At 38.2% G+C, this 16,334-nt stretch overlaps 2 protein-coding genes across 2 annotated transcripts; one reads left to right on the top strand and one right to left on the bottom strand.

The window, feature by feature from the left end:
• The first annotated feature begins 378 nt into the window (after positions 1-378).
• LOC140879579 (probable pectate lyase 5) lies at positions 379-5,012 on the top strand. Its single transcript, XM_073283342.1, has 5 exons — positions 379-862; positions 2,025-2,727; positions 2,841-3,032; positions 3,570-3,775; positions 4,669-5,012. Exons 1-5 carry the CDS (start codon positions 714-716, stop codon positions 4,898-4,900), a joined length of 1,482 nt encoding a protein of 493 aa, XP_073139443.1. The 5' UTR covers positions 379-713; the 3' UTR covers positions 4,901-5,012.
• A 293-nt stretch (positions 5,013-5,305) lies between these two features.
• Positions 5,306-15,653, bottom strand: LOC140879722 (uncharacterized). The gene is made up of 19 exons (XM_073283579.1): positions 15,301-15,653; positions 14,137-14,390; positions 13,877-14,032; positions 13,626-13,784; positions 13,404-13,487; positions 11,885-11,952; positions 11,482-11,820; positions 11,335-11,386; positions 11,084-11,242; positions 10,840-10,983; positions 10,636-10,738; positions 10,404-10,550; positions 10,284-10,338; positions 10,127-10,185; positions 9,962-10,028; positions 9,536-9,572; positions 9,389-9,440; positions 6,236-8,553; positions 5,306-5,581 (listed from the first exon to the last, which is right to left on the bottom strand). The coding sequence occupies exons 1-18, from the start codon at positions 15,497-15,499 to the stop codon at positions 6,245-6,247; spliced, it is 4,443 nt and encodes a 1,480-aa protein (XP_073139680.1). The 5' UTR covers positions 15,500-15,653; the 3' UTR covers positions 5,306-5,581; positions 6,236-6,244.
• Between the last annotated feature and the right edge of the window lie 681 nt (positions 15,654-16,334).

Below are 16,334 nucleotides of genomic sequence, written 5' to 3'. Positions count from 1 at the left end.
GTTGAGGTCTATTTATAGATCCTCAATTGAGAAATGTTCAAAAATAAATATGTCATCCATTACATAATCAAAAATTAAAATATCATCACATCACCATCACAATAATTTTCAATCTAATTTTAATATATACTTTCCAATAAAATTATCATTTTTATAGATTTTTTTATTAAAAAATACGTATATATCTTTTTTAAGAAGTGGGAACCCGCAATCGCTAATCTAATAAAGTGCTGATTTAAAGAAGAATCGAACTTCTACTCACTACTCTATCAACCAAGAGATTGTATATCTTGACCTAGCAAGGTAGGAATCTGTTACAAAAGAAAAGGTGCAGCCAGAAACAGAACAAATTCACACCAAATACCCACAAAACACACACACACCGCTCCCCCCATGTCCCCACAAAAGCCATCCCTCCAAATCTGAACAGAGTCCCTCCCTTTTTTCCATCTTGCCAAAAACCCACAACTTTTAAGAAAAACAAAACCACACGCACAATCCCAAATTAACGCGATGATTATTCTATATAATAGACAATTTTCTTGTAATGGTTAGGTATCGAAAATCCCCCCATTCAATAGCCAAGAAAGAAATCTCTTCCTTTCTTTAGTGTATCATTTACAGAAACAGAAAATAACAATTTCAAACAATAGCACATCTTATACTCTTCTCCCCCCATTGTCTTTCTTTCTTTCCCTTCTTTTCTTCAAAGAATGCTTCCCCAATTTTGCATTCTTTTGCTCTGCCTCTTCATTTGCATTTCTTCTTCTTCTGCTGCTGCTGCTGTTGCTTCTGGTTTCTTGAATCTCACAATCCCACATCAACACCCAAACCCTGAGGCTGTGGTTCAGCAAGTGCAGAGGTAAAAAAAAAGATTTTGTGTTCCTATATTTATACACACACTGGGGGTGTTGTTTTATATTGCATTTTGCAACAAGAGCGATCACCAAGATTCTGTCTTGTTTTTTTCTGACCATTTTGGGGATTTTGTTGTGTTGGGTATCTCTATGTTTGGGTAGAAAAGTTGGGATATCTCAAGAAAATTGTGTAGGGGTTACAATTTTCAAGACAATGCTGGCATATATGTATGTGTTTGTTTGGTTATTTGGGAAGTTTATGATATGGGGCATCCAATTTCTTTGTTTTTTGGAGTGGGGTGGGGTGGGATTGGGTATTTTTTGAGCTTTTAATGCGGGTTTTAATGTATCGTTCGTTTATGTCACTTCATCTAAGCGATGGTAGATGACAAGTCTCATGTTGAATAGCTGTTCTTTGGTTAAAAACTTCCCCTACAATGGGTTTTTTTTTCATTAGTGTACACTGAGTTTTGAACATTGTTTCTTGATTTCTTGGTATTCAATAGCATTTCAAGAAATTGAATAGAACTATAGCAGTGAACTGACAAATTTTTTGCTTTTAAAATGTGTGAAAAAAATGCACTGGATTCCATTTCTGTGTGTTTTCTTTTTTCCTTTTTTTGCATTATTCTGTTTCCATTGTCATTTTATGATTTTATCCACTTCTTGTAGAAAATATATGAAAATTTCATGTAGGGTCCATTTTGTGATGCCTCTAATTTAATTTCCCTCACATGACATTTGTTAGCGATTATTGGATGAAAGTTGGAGAGCTGCATACTAAATCAAAATAATTGAATTTCATTTTCTTATTATATACTCAATTTTCTTCAATGGGACCCAACCCCCATCAAATAATAAAGAATCCTCCTTTTTTCGGATTTTCTGAAGTTTCTTTCTTGTGTCTTCATTTTTTCAAGTCTATGTTTTTTGCCATGTGATTGATTGGTGGGAAAAAAGCAAGGCCTGGCCAATACAACAAGTCGCAAAATTTTGTGCTAAAACTTATGAAGCACAAAGGTGTACGTGGATGTAAGAATTTATCCATGAGAGTGATCAATGTAATGAATTTGGAATATATATATATAATTTTTTTAAAATTAGTGTATAAATGAATCATGGGACATGCAGTTGATTTTTTACTGAATTCTTGTGACGTTTGTATAGGAAACTCAATGACTCGATATCAAGAAGGCAAATGTTGCTAACAAACCAACCCCAATGCCTGACCGGAAACCCTATCGACGACTGTTGGCGGTGCGACTCCGAGTGGGAAGCCGACCGCCAACGGTTAGCCGACTGCGCCATCGGATTCGGGCAAGCGGCACGAGGAGGGAAAGGCGGCCGCTATTATGTGGTAACCGACTCCTCCGACCATGACACGGTGAACCCCGTCCCCGGGACCCTCCGTCACGCTGTCATCCAAGACGAGCCCCTATGGATCATCTTCCAATCCAGCATGCTCATCAAGCTCAAGCACGAGCTCATTGTCAATAGCTACAAAACCATCGACGGCCGCGGCGCCAACGTCCACGTGACCGGCAACGGATGCATCACGTTGCAATACATAAGCAACGTGATCATCCACAACATACACGTCTACAACTGCCAACCCTCGGGAAACACCGACATACGGTCCAGCCCGACGCATGTAGGTCACCGTGGTCGGTCCGATGGAGATGGGATATCCATTTTCTCGTCAAGAAACATATGGATAGACCACTGTGCCCTGTCACATTGCACCGACGGGCTGATCGACGTTATCATGGCGTCCACCGCCATCACCATCTCTAACAACTACTTCTCACACCACGACGAGGTTATGTTGTTGGGACACGACGATAGGTACTTGCTGGACTCTGGAATGCAGGCACGACGAATTAATGTGTTTTTCTTATTGTTTGTGTCGCGCTGTTTTAGCGATATGCTTCGAGTAACAAAGTTTATATTCTGATCGCGATCGCCTTGACCATGGTTAATTAGGTGACGATCGCGTTCAACCATTTCGGAGAGGGGCTGGTGCAAAGGATGCCAAGGTGTAGGAGAGGGTACATACATGTTGTCAACAATGATTTTACACAATGGCAAATGTATGCAATTGGCGGCAGCGCTAATCCAACTATTAATAGTCAAGGCAATAGGTATACTGCTCCGCCTGACCCTAATGCCAAGGAGGTCAGTTTTGCTCTTTTATTTATTTTTGTAACAAGAAGTTTATAATTATGATACATATAGAAAATCAGTCGAAATTTGATACACTTGACGACCATTTATTAGTGTTAGTCTATGAGAAGTTGGCTTAGGTTCTTTGGTGTCAAATTATCTTTTTTTCTTGGAATTTATTGCCAAGTTTCCCCATAAAGCAGCAGCTTTCTTGACTTTTGCGCCCCTCCCCCAAAGCCTACTCTTTCATGGTAACCATGAAATTAATAAATTATTACTTTTTTGGGTTGATAATATTTTCAAAGTTAGTGTTGTATATGCCGTACTGACTCGGGAAGTAACATGTTTAGCCAAATTGAATTCTTGGGATTGGGATGTCCTTGTATTTTATATCAGCATATAAATTAAATGGATCTTTTTCATTTCTTTTGTGAAAAAGGTATTTCTCGGTAGCCACCACATGTGTTGCATATGTCAAACATTCACAAATTAGACCGAAATAATAAAATAATTACTTGATTGATTGATTGATTAACATATTATACATAGGTGACGAAACGTGTGGAAACGGATGAGAATGTATGGAGTGAATGGAATTGGAGAACAGAAGGGGACATATTGGTGAATGGGGCATTTTTCGTGCCCTCCGGTGCCGGCCGGAGCGTCCAGTACGCGAAGGCATCTAGCGTCGAGCCTCGGTCCGCCTACTTCGTCAACCAACTCACTGTTGATGCAGGTGTTCTTGGCGGCCCCAGGTACATATAAAATCATTTCAACTCCAATTTGCACACAACACACACACACACTAGATTGCAATAGCATTTTAGATAGTAAAAATATTTTTGTTGGGTCACGATAAATGTGGTCCCTTTACTTGTAAAGTCGGTTATATGGGCCCACTATACGATCATGCTTATCTGTTGGGCCCATCGGACTTAATACCCAAATTTGAAAAGAAGCTTTACCCCCCACATCTATATGATACGATGGCCAAGGTTGAGGCCCGGACCAGTTTGCGGATAGTTTTTCTAACTTATATCTTTGTAATCTAGATCAAGATTATACTTAGTACTCTAAAAAAAACTCATGATGACTTCTTTTAGGTTGCAAACATTCCCTATATAGCTTTGCTTATTTGATGTATATATATATAGAGAGAGATCAACTACAAAATATTTTTAGAATGACTGTTCAAATATAAGCAGGCTAACATGGGTTTACACATGAAATATGTGACTTTCTACCCATTTGTCGTGTGCGTGGACGTTTTGAAAGCGGTGGAAGATGTTTTCTAGTGGTTTCAGCATGTGGGGGAGGGTTTACCCCTTAATTTGCATTCGCAAAAAAACAAAGACATTCGCATCATTCAAATTTTGAGCCAAGAAATTGAAATTTAACACCATCATGAGTCCTAGGGCTGGCATACCGTATCGAAATAGCGAAATTTTGGCATACCGTAACGAAATTTTTTTGATATACAGACATTTTTTTGGTATACCGGATTTTTTTTGGTATCTATACGGTATCAATATGAATTTTTTTCGTATCAAAGTTTCGAAATTTTACTATTGATATCGGTATGAATTTTTTTCATACCAATATTTGTAGTAAGATATATCGAAAAACCACCCTAATTATGACAATGCAGGGACAACAGCGTTAGCATGTCATACGGCGGAGGGGCCACAACCGGTGTAGGCGGTGACGATAGCGGATCCGCCGGAGACGGTGACTTCTTGGGAATGATATTCGGGAGTGGCACAACACCAACACATTCTTCTCCAACCACCACGACGTTTTTGTCACTTCTAATTATTTTGATTACTATATGCATAGCCACCCACCCTCATTATTACTCTATCTTGTCGCTATTATTATAGGTATTTAAGAACAATCGACAAGATTTAAAGATAGACAGGGAATGATAATTTTTCTTTCAAGATTTAATCAATGGGCAAAGGCCCCACTTATCTTCTATTCCAATCACAAGTATGTGGTTTTTCAACGTATTCGCGTGCGCTTGTGATAGTTGTTTATATGCTTCATGTTCGTTCCCTAAAATTTCCAGTCGATAACTCATCGCCATCGGACAATAAGATGACTATGAGCACCAAATGTCAACAAAATTTGTCCAAGTTGAAGTCCACCCATTGTCTAAAACTCTTAAATTCCGTGTTAACGATGATTTTACTGAATGACTTTAAATATGACTCAGGTTGTACAATAAACCGATGAATTCTAAGATTCATTTGCCAGAACAATAATTAAAGCATAGAACACAAAACTTACGATAAGAAGTACATTAGAACAGTCATCAGCTGAAGCCTATGCAGAATAGCATTATGTCATAACCAGCAAACATAAGGATAAGGTGATCTACCATCAATAGAGTTATGATAGGCAAGCATTTCAAGTTCAACAAGAATTCAACATCCATGAAAATTTATGGGCCTATCAAATTTTCAAAATACCAAAATAAACAGTTTGTAAAGTAAGCAGAAGTTAGCTTACTAACGGTGGATGCAATACATCCACAATCTCCAGAGCTCGACCGTCTTTATCTGCAGCAAATAGAATTATTTCAAACATTGGAAGTATAATACTATGGATCTAGATATAGGTAACAGCAAATTATATATCCACTCACACACGCATATCTTCAGGTCATAGCATTGCAAGGGCATGGCATATTTAAAATTTTCAAGGATAAGGAGTTTGTAAGTATTCAAACTAGGTGTCAGAAGCCCCACAACATTGTGAAGAGGGTGAGAATGGTACTGCACAAGTTCAAAACATCATGCAACCTTTAAGGTGAGAGCTAGTTTTGGAAAATGTCATTAACAATTCAAACAATATTGACCATTTTCCTCAAATAAGCTCGAATCGATTTTGAGATACGCTCAAGTTGCCAGCCCGCCAAAATGTTTGAGAGCAGGAGGCTTAGAGTTATTTAGTAATCCGTAATATTAAGAAACTGCCCAGTGTACTAAGGTGCACTAATTCCAGTTGGGCTGGGCTGCATGATCTTTCATCTCTTAACATGCCAGTATGTTTTGTATGTATTTTTTCTCACACACGAATACCACCATGCTAAATATATCAATGATCACAAAAGAAACCTCATTGGTCATGATATTCAAACGTACGGAAGATGACACGTTACAGCCTAGGTCCTTGAAAAGTAAAAAAGAAAGAAACATGGGATCTGTGGTTACCTCAGGGCATTATGCCCACCCTCCTTTGCTACTTCCTTCGCCCCAAGAGCTAGCTGCAGCTTTGCCCCAAGTATCAGATGGCCCTAACTCCATAGCAGGTTCTTTAGTCTGCCCTCCGTCACCAGCTTCTTGCCGATTCCAGTTACCAAATGAGCTAGCAGTCTCTGGGGCTGTTTCCCTGGAGCCAGCTACTGCTTTACCCCATGAATCTGATGGTTCTTTGTCCTTGGTAGATTCTTTGGTCTTATTTTCATTACTAGGTTCTGTTTTGCTCCATCTCGAGTGCTCATTTTGCGAGGCAGTTTCCCAAGAAGTTGATACAGGTTTGCCCGATGAGCCAGATTGTCCTTCACCTTTATTAGATTCCTTCGATTGCCAAGTATCCATTTCAGAGTTACCAGATGGTTTATTCCATTCGGTTGATGGATTCCAATTAGTTCCCTCATTGTTTTCCTTACCACCCCGGTTCCAACTGCCTCCGCCGCCGCTACTTTTCCATCCCTCGGAATCATTGTTTGAACCTTTATTCCAGCTGTAGGGCTTTTCCTCACCCAAATCATCTCCAGAGTTTTTCCAATCACCCCGTCCTCTGCCTCTAAAACCACCACGACCACGAAATCCTCCATCTCCGTCAGATCTCCCTCTACTTCCAAAGCCTCCCCTGTCAGAACCCCATCTGCTTTCAAACCCACCACGATCTGAATCACCTCTGCCTCCAAAACCACCACGATCTGAATCACCTCTGCCTCCAAAACCACCACGATCTGAATCACCTCTGCCTCCAAAACCACCACGATATGAACCACCTCTGCCTCCAAAACCACCACGATCCGAATCACCTCTGCCTCCAAAACCACCACGATCTGAATCACCTCTACCTCCAAAACCACCACGACCTGGTCCAGCTCTACCACGGAAGCCACCACGATCACCTCTTCCTCCCCGACCTCTCCAATTTCCACCTCTTCCCCTGTCGCCTGTCTCATCTAGATTATTGCTCCCATCAGTACCATTTCCCGAGTTCCAATTGCTTTTGCCACTCCAAGACGAGCCCTGGTTACCACCAGTATCATGTGTCTCGCCTTTCAGCCAATTACTTTGGCCCCATCCAGTAGATGAACCTCCATCAACATTCTTCTCACTCTTCCATGAACCAACTTGCCCATCTTTTGCTTTGTCTTGAGAGACCGAACTCCAATCAGATGACTGACCCTCAAAGCAAGTGTTTCCAGTGGTCCACGAAGACCTATTATTTTCATTTGGTTTCTTTTCTTTGTTCCAACTATCTACATTTCCAGTCGATGCTTTTCTCCAATCAGATGAGCCAGAATTGTTGGAAACATTTGGCATGTTCCAACCACTGGGCTCATCATCCTCATTACGTTTTGAGCTACCCCATTCATTTCCTCCACCAGCATCTTTATTACCGTCTGATCCTTGTTTCCACCCTGATTCCTTGTCCTTGCCATCATTTGATTTACCCCAACAATCATCTTTCTTACCCCACGAAGATGTACTATCCTGCTTCCATGATGTCCCAACATCAACACCAACAGGCTTGTCTTTGCTACAACCGTCAGCGTTCCCTTTTTCAGTAGTAATTCCACCCACCACTTTAGTATCCCAGTTTTTAGTTTGACTGTCACTTAATTTTGCACTACCCTGATTACCCCATCCCCCAGAAGAACTACCAATATTCGCATTGTTTCCAGTAGCAGACTTATCATTCCATTTTTCTGAAGAATTCATCTGAGATTGCTCCTGGTTTTTTGTAGAAGGACCTTCCAGTTCTGACTCTCTGCCTTTACCCCAAGTGGTCCCACTCTTTCCCCAGCTTTCCACACCATCTTTTTTAGTATCACCCTGGTTTCCCCATTTACTTTCAGCCACAACCGCAGAGTCCGGCAATGCAAAATTATCTTTCTTCCAGGCACTTACTTCTGGTTTATTAAGTTCTCGACTTGTATGACCCCAACCCCCACTCTGTTTATCTGATGAAACATCAGACGGTCCCCAAGCTACCTTACCTCCACCGTCATCACCAGCAGTGCTCCACTTCTCAGCAGCTTTGCCCCAAGATTCATTTTTCTCTGCATTGTGAGAGTTATCATGATGTGGTTCTGCTGGTTCAACAGACTTGCCCCAGCTATCAGAAGTACCACCTCCAACAGTAGTAGATGAAGTAGCTTGCTTCCATCCACTGCCGGTTCCCCAACCATCAACCGAACCAGTATCAGGATCTGTTTTCTCACCAACTTCGACTGCACCCCATGATGAATTTTGATTTGAAGTTGCTTTGATTTGCCAACCAGAATCTTCTGCAAGACATTTAGTGCAAGAGAAGTCAAAGGAAACGATAATCAGAGGCTCTTACAAGAAGCATGGATGCATTTTCCACCAGGATTGTAACCAGATTACCCTCAGTTAAAACCAACTCTTGAAGAAGGAAAGTCAAAACAGCTACTTAAAGAAAGTTCAACCAAATAAATTAAGGCTGAAATTAACTATCCAGTGCAGCCTCTCAAGACTAATAAAAGTGTCAAGTAGCCACCAGTCTCGGCAATCGAAGTTGATGGAACAAGTTATTCCAGATTAAATGTTGTTTTTCGTTTTTGTTTTTTTTATTGCAGTTTTTGTCATCTATTGCAATTTAATAAAGCAGGAGGATGGCATAGTAACTATCTTTGGTAAATGTAATTAAACTTAACCCCAACTGAATAAAGAAAAAATCAGATGAAATGTGCAATTTAGTAATTCTATTTATTCTAATATTATTTTCCACAGGTTTTGCCACGTCGGTGCTTCAAATTTTGAAAATAACGCCCATCTTCATGTTTATTTAACTGTTTGAGGGTTAATTTTTTTCTTTTTTAAAATCAATTAACAATTTTAACACATATGTCACACATTGCATGTCCAAGATGCTGGTTTTTATAAAATTAGAATTGAATTATCCTTTTGAAAAAGGAAATTACTGTAAGAGCTCCAGAACCACAGGGATGGTATGAGATTACCAAATGAAAATAAAACTGGTGTATCTACTACACAAAATTTTCTGTAAAAGGAACGGATGGCGTGTTCTAGCATAAACTACCTCTACTCAGAAGTATAAATTGATCTGAATTTTAGGATATGAAGATGCACCACACATACCTTTCATGGCATCACCAGCTAAAGGAACAACAGAACCAGATTCATTTGAAACCTGCAAATAATTCTAAGTTCATCAAAATTACTCGTGCAAGAGAACAATCATATGCACTGCCATAACAAGACAGAAAACCATAAAGTCAAACTAACCGAGAAGTTTGATGTTGGCAAAGACGACCAAGAAGACCTGCAAATGTAAGCACAACCATTTTGTATGTCAGCAAGGGAACCAGTTACCAACAATAACCAAAAATGCAAATGTGGAGCCAGTTATTCTCTTGGTCATTTTCAACAAACATAACAAGTCCCTGTAGGTATTACATCTTCCATTTCATTAGCTAAACGGGGAACTTCTAACAATTCAATAAATGTTGACAAAAGCATACATCCACAATTAATCAATCTGCAGTTTCGATCATTTAAGAAAGGACCACTCACTAATTAGTCTCAAGTCTAAAGACCACTTATCCAAAACACATTTGAGAGAGACAGGTGCAAATTCTCAACGCCGTGATGATACGAAAATTCCAGAAAACTAATGTTCAACACAAAATGACCATCAGTTAAGAGTTCAACCTTTCAGTTGATCCACCTGCATTCCAATTGTTACCTTCTGTTGGTAATGTTGCCCCATCCATCCAGGCTTCAAACATCATACATTTTGTCCATGGAACAAGTATGAATGATTAGACATGAAGGTAGATGTAAATAAAGTGATTTAAACCATAAAAAGCCCATTACCACTTGCGCCATCTTGTGTTTCAAGGAAATCAAAAGGTTTTACGGCCCCTGAGTCCTCCCTGTAGAGCACAAAAGTTCTTCAAAGACCATGGAAAACTAAACCAAAATTGAGAATAACATCAACTATGTTCAATTCGGTAGCAGAATGCTGCCATACCCCTGGGAGATGGCTGGATTTCTTCCGCGAACCTCAGATAAATGCTCACATTTCACTGCAACATTACAAGAGGTGTTTTAATAAATAGAAAGACTAAAGGATCGATGTTTTTCATCATACCCGTTAAAATCTTTTTTTGCGAATCCAGCTTCACGGTGACATCGGAACGACGGACAGCCATTACTCGACAAAGATAACCCTTTAAAGGGCCAACGCGGATTCTTAATGATTGACCAACAGAGAACATTCCATTTTCCTGCCGTTTAACTGCATTGAAAAAACAAATTTGACAGCTTAAAAGAAGCTGTAGCTTTAAATGAGTCCAACGAGAGATTTTGAAATCTAAACATACAGTTGGATTTATCATCCTTCTCTTGCCAAGATTTGTTAGGAGATAAAGGAGATTTTGGTGATGATGGTAAATCCATAAAACTAGACGACCCAGGCTCACTACCCTGAAACCAAGTTAAACTTTGACTGTGAGGGAGAACAGTATTCCGTCAAAACAAGAAAAGCAGTTAAAATTTTTGGTTTTGTCCATTCAATACAGACGAACCTTTGCATTTGATGCAATGCCAGAAGAATTGACTTTCTCACATAGCTGCCCTTTAATGCAGATATAACCATCATTCTCCTGTTGACATTCATCACACAAAAACAGTATCCCTTTGTATATCTTTTTAACAATCCCTTGCTTATCCTGCAAAGTCAATTTAATAAGCACTTGCGCATATTAGCCTTTCAAAACTCAAAGAAAATATAAAACATTGAACTTTCTAATTAGAAATTTAATGCCAGACCTTTAATGGACCATCTAAAACCCGAACACAGTCGTTAATTGATACGGTATTTGAGTGGTGATCTAACACAGTGAATAATTTCTTATCAAACGATGCACTTTTCAGATCACTTTGTTTAACATTGACCACCGATGGTCCATCTGAGCCTTCTTTAAGGACCTGAAGTAAAAGAAAAGGTATAAAAGCAGGGTGGATTGAGATATATAAACAGTTCAATCAGCTATAGTTTATGGAGTGTAAAATGTTTATACCTTGACAATATCACCCTTCTCTGAGCCAATAACAACACCAAAATCCCTCCGCCTGGCACAAAGGTCAGGATCGCATCATAAAAAAAAATTGACAAAAAGGTAATGATATAAATAAGTCCCAAAACACGATAACAACAAGAGACGCACCCAAAAAACACCAGATCGTGCATAAAACTTGTTCCGACATCAAAGCTAGACGAACCCTTTGGTTTTCCTCCCCCTTTGTCTAGCTTAACATCTTCGACTTGCTGCTTCTTTTTTTCACCAAAAAGTTGAGAAAGCCACAGTACATCGGTAGATTCATCCTTCTTTGAACTCTCAAATTTCAAGAGCTCGTCTTTAGTAGGAACTACACCCCAATAGTTTAATGAGTCGATAGGTATTTTTTTGTATAAATACCCATCTTTCAGCATCATCCCATCAAGAAAATCAAACATCTCATTAGTATCACGGTCCCGGCGAGATTGGATAAGAGGGCGGAACTCCCTGCATTAGTAGCATGTTAAAGACTAAAAAACACGGTGCAATACAATAGTGAACACAAAATTACTCTAGTTCGCTGGAGCTGATCAGTCTTTGTGCCGGAATGGCAGTCCTCTTAGCAGCAATGCCTCCACCCTACACATGAACAGACGACGTATAATGAAAAATATCTTTATTAGCATCATAAAAAAATTGATTCATAATTTCATAAGTGAACAACTTTGTGTGCTTGTACTCGATCTCTTGGTCTAGTATTACTATTACAGAGGAAAATGAATACTAGGAAATGAGTGAATTCAATTACTAGTCACCACCAACCAGAGACAGAAAAAGTGGTCAATACATTATCAGCACATGAAATTGTAATGGAGCAGCCAGTTGAAACGGAGGTGCAATGTCATATCTAACGGGTAAAAAATTCGTATCCATTCCCCACGTTTGACTCAAATATACCTTTGATTTATTTATATAAAATTAATTAAAATCATTATTTTAACAAAATTAAATCTTATTCTTGCAATCTCAAGTTTTTGTCAGTTTATATGGGCACAAAACTGCATTATTATTATTATAATTAAATTAAAAGTATATGGATCATCAAAGGTACAAAAAAAAGAATAATAGAGAAATTTTGAAAAGAATTAAGCTGTGTTGCATGGATACGGGTACGGGTATCGTATCGGATACGATACGGTGACACGGAAAATTTTGAAAATATAAGACACGATACCGCTAGGATACGGCGATTATTATTTATTAAAAACTATAAAAATAATTTATACATATATATATATATATATATATCTATAACTTCAGTATTAAAATTTAAAAATCCTAGAGTAGAAAACCATATTTATCGATGATGAAAGAACTGAGAGCAGGAAAGAAAGAAAGAATGATAAGTTAGGGCTTTTTTAGGCCCAATTCATTTAATTTATTTATCAATTAGTCCTCAGAAATTTATTGTTTTTCAATTTAACCCTTGAAACTTTTAATTTTTTTGCAATTGAGCCCAAACGTATCCTGAAACGTGTCCCAGCCGTGTCCTAGCCATAGTTGTTAAGGACGCAAGGCACACTAAGGCGCAAAGGGTCCTGGAGCCTGAGGGATGACGTCGAAGCAGTTTGTAAGGATGGGATGAATGCGATATTGCTTTCAAACAAGGGGAATGAATAACAATTTTACCCCATATCTGACATAGCATAACCAAGGTAGATAGATCATGTAACAGAGTAGGGGCATACAAAAATCAAGTAATGGCTCACTTATTTCAACCAAATAAAAGTAAGGGCACAAAATATAGCTTTAGTCCAGCCATCAAAACCAACTCCTGGAGGAAAGGTTGAAAAGGAGAAAAGAAAATTGGCTACAAATTTGGAAAAGTTTAATCTTCACAAAAATCTTGGAAACAGTTGAGAGGGGCTAATTTAGTTTTTAATGTAGGCTAATCTGAAGAACTAACAATTTTCAAATTGAAAATTATGTAAGATTCATCATCTTAAAAGTGTTAATTTCTTCCAAAAAAAATAAAACAAAAACTGTGAAGTCGTGTACACATTAAAAAAATGTAGAACAAATCAACTTACAAATTTTCCAGCCATTGCTTTCAAATCTATCCTTGGGATCAGCTTTGCCGTCACCTTTTTCCGAGAATTATTCACAGCTACGACCTAGATTAGTCATTTAAACATTACACAAGGTTTTCCAACAAATGAAAACAAGGATTACCAATAGCATGTCGAAAAGATATACGCCAAGATAAGGAACCAAGAGCATTTATCCATTTCAGTACAGGGACAAATACGTACCATAGCAAGATCGCCTTTGTATTTCCCACTCTTTACACGGGCCCACATGCCCTTGGAAATTCCACAAGACTTGCTCCTCACAGACAACAGCTGAGACATCTCATTGTTCGGAAGAGGTGCTGATTTAGTTGAATATACGGTGCAAAGCCCTTTGCATGCCTATACTTTCATAAACAAATGGATCAGCATTTATTCAATCCCAACCGTGAGCCAACAAAAATAAGTTTGAGCAAAAAGAGTAGGAAGAGCACCTCATAGATATCAGATTGCTTATCGGCTTCTATAAATATGAAGCCCTTTATATGATCAGGTGCAAATGCAGAAATTATCTGCAGCTGAGTTCCCAAACATTTCAAATCCACATATTTCTGCATAAGACAGAATGCAGAATACCTCTCGCGGCCAACCTATCAGAAATTTGTTTGCAATAATTTTAAAGGAAAAGAAAAAAGTGGCACGTAATAATTTTCAAATGTTGAATTAGCATGTCCCACAAGTTTACAAACTCTACCATGCATTTGACTTTCCAGATTGTTGGATCCTTGGCAGATGCCATATGCATGTTTCCCTCAAACAATCTCTTGCGATCATAAGTGTCTTCTGCGTAAGTAACAAAACCAGCTCCTGGTTTATATCGCCCCTCCATCATTCTTTCGAACTCTTCCTCGCTCATCACCTCCTCTTTGGGAATGAAAGAACTGGGAGTAGCTTTCCCGGATTCATTCTTGTCATTAAGCTCCCAAGGAAATTCATCTTCAAGAAAATCTGTTCCAGATTGAAACAAAACATTAAGTATTTGAATAGGAAAAAAAACGTCAGATATTGCAATTTTATTTCAGATATATGCATCCAAGCCTTTAAATTATGACCATACAGGGAACCAACCCAGCCATTAGCTTCCTCAGAAATGCGAGTGAGTTTACAAAATATGGTTTAGTTTATAGATTTGGACTTCCAGACATGATATTTTGGAAAAGAAACTCAAAGGACAAAAGTTGGAGGCAGCAAAATGCAAGCATGCCTGGTAAATTGGTGAGGACTACTCAAGCAGTATATTGAAAGCCACCAAAGATTCATGCGTACTTCCTAAAAATTAAATAAATGCAAAGCTAAAACTAATTGAAAAAAGAGATCTCTCGGAAGATAGTCAAACAAACGCATGTACAAAAAATTTTCGTCACAACTTCAAGGATGGACAATTGAAAAATGCAAACACAAACCTGATTCGTCGAAAACAAAAATCCCACAGCACTGGGAAAAGAGTAAAGCGCGTTCAAGCACATAGGCATGTACCCAAAAGGAAGGCCGTGGTCCGCGTGGGAGAATAACGCGAAAATGCAAAAACCACACTTCACTCATCAAAAATCTTAATCCCCACAGCAATTTCAAGTACAGGAAAAAAAATATCGGATAGAATTATGAATACCGTGAAACCCTCATGCGCAATTTCGCACACCAAGAAAAAAATAATCCAATTAATCACACAAGAAAACGATTCTAAACTCAGAAACAATACAAACAAAAACCCCCCCAAAAAAACCCTAAACTAACTGCTTATTCTGAAGGCTAAAATAAAACCCACGGAAAAAAAAAAAGGAGACCGCAGGCATAAGCCATAACCACAGGAAACAGGATTGTACAAATCTTAGTTTTTTCAGCAAAGAATTACACGAACCAAACATGTCGTCATCGTCGTCATCGCTGAAATCACTATCCTTGTCGACCTCGTATGCCGCATCTTCGAAGAACTGCAACGCTCCGCTTCGGTTCTTCCTTTTCCGTCCAGTTTTATCATCGTCTGCTCCATCGCTCCATTTCCTCTTCCCCTTCCCACCACTGTCGCTCACTTTCTCCTTGCCTTTGGCTGACACCATTGCAATTTCTCAAAATTTCTTCGATTTTCTGGGGATTCTCCGCTACCAACAGATGCAATGCAGCAGCATTTCGCACAATCGTTGGAGAAAAATGGCGTGGAGAGTGAGAATCGTACTCTTTACGAGGTCTGTTGTCAAGTAACCATACAGCATACGGCTACAGGGTAGGGTGAAATTTATCTCCCAAAAAAAATTAAATAAATAAAATTGGTTTATGATCAAATTAACTAATTAATTATTTCGATCCATGGATTTACAAATACTTTCACGGAAAACTATATTTTTGGTTTTCGTAATTTTGTCGTTTCACAATTTTAGTTTATAATATTGTTCAAATTGTATTTTTTATTTTTCAATTTTGTTGTTTTACCATTTTGATTTTTTCATGGTCAAATTTCAATTTCAGTTTTAACTCTCTATTTTTTAGCATTTTTACTCATTTTTTATTGGAACGGTTTACGTAACAATATACAGATTAACGACACATCATCAATATATTGGTTCTATGTCAGCGTCAAGCCAAAAAAAAATATATGTTCAAAATTATCCAAAAAACAAAGACAACAAACTAAATTTTGAATTTGATAATGTAAAATACCAAAATCACAAGTACGCATATATACTTGACCAAAAAAATAATGTTTTCATATTTTTATTTTTTTGGTTAAATCCACTTAACATTGTATTTCAAATCTCGTTTTTAGCCATTTCAGATCATTTCGTCTAATATCTTACTATTTAATAAAGTAAAAGTGGTTTATAGTAACTACATTTGGTATTTTAATGTAAAGATCCTAAAATACCCCTAATTATACTAATCTTACTATCTAATAAA

This window comes from Henckelia pumila, chromosome 2 (assembly GCF_033568475.1).
Source record: "Henckelia pumila isolate YLH828 chromosome 2, ASM3356847v2, whole genome shotgun sequence".
In the NCBI taxonomy this organism is placed as follows: Eukaryota; Viridiplantae; Streptophyta; class Magnoliopsida; order Lamiales; family Gesneriaceae; genus Henckelia; species Henckelia pumila.
The sequence above is the reverse complement of the archived record's forward strand: the minus strand, read 5'-3'. Positions and strand labels throughout refer to the sequence as shown.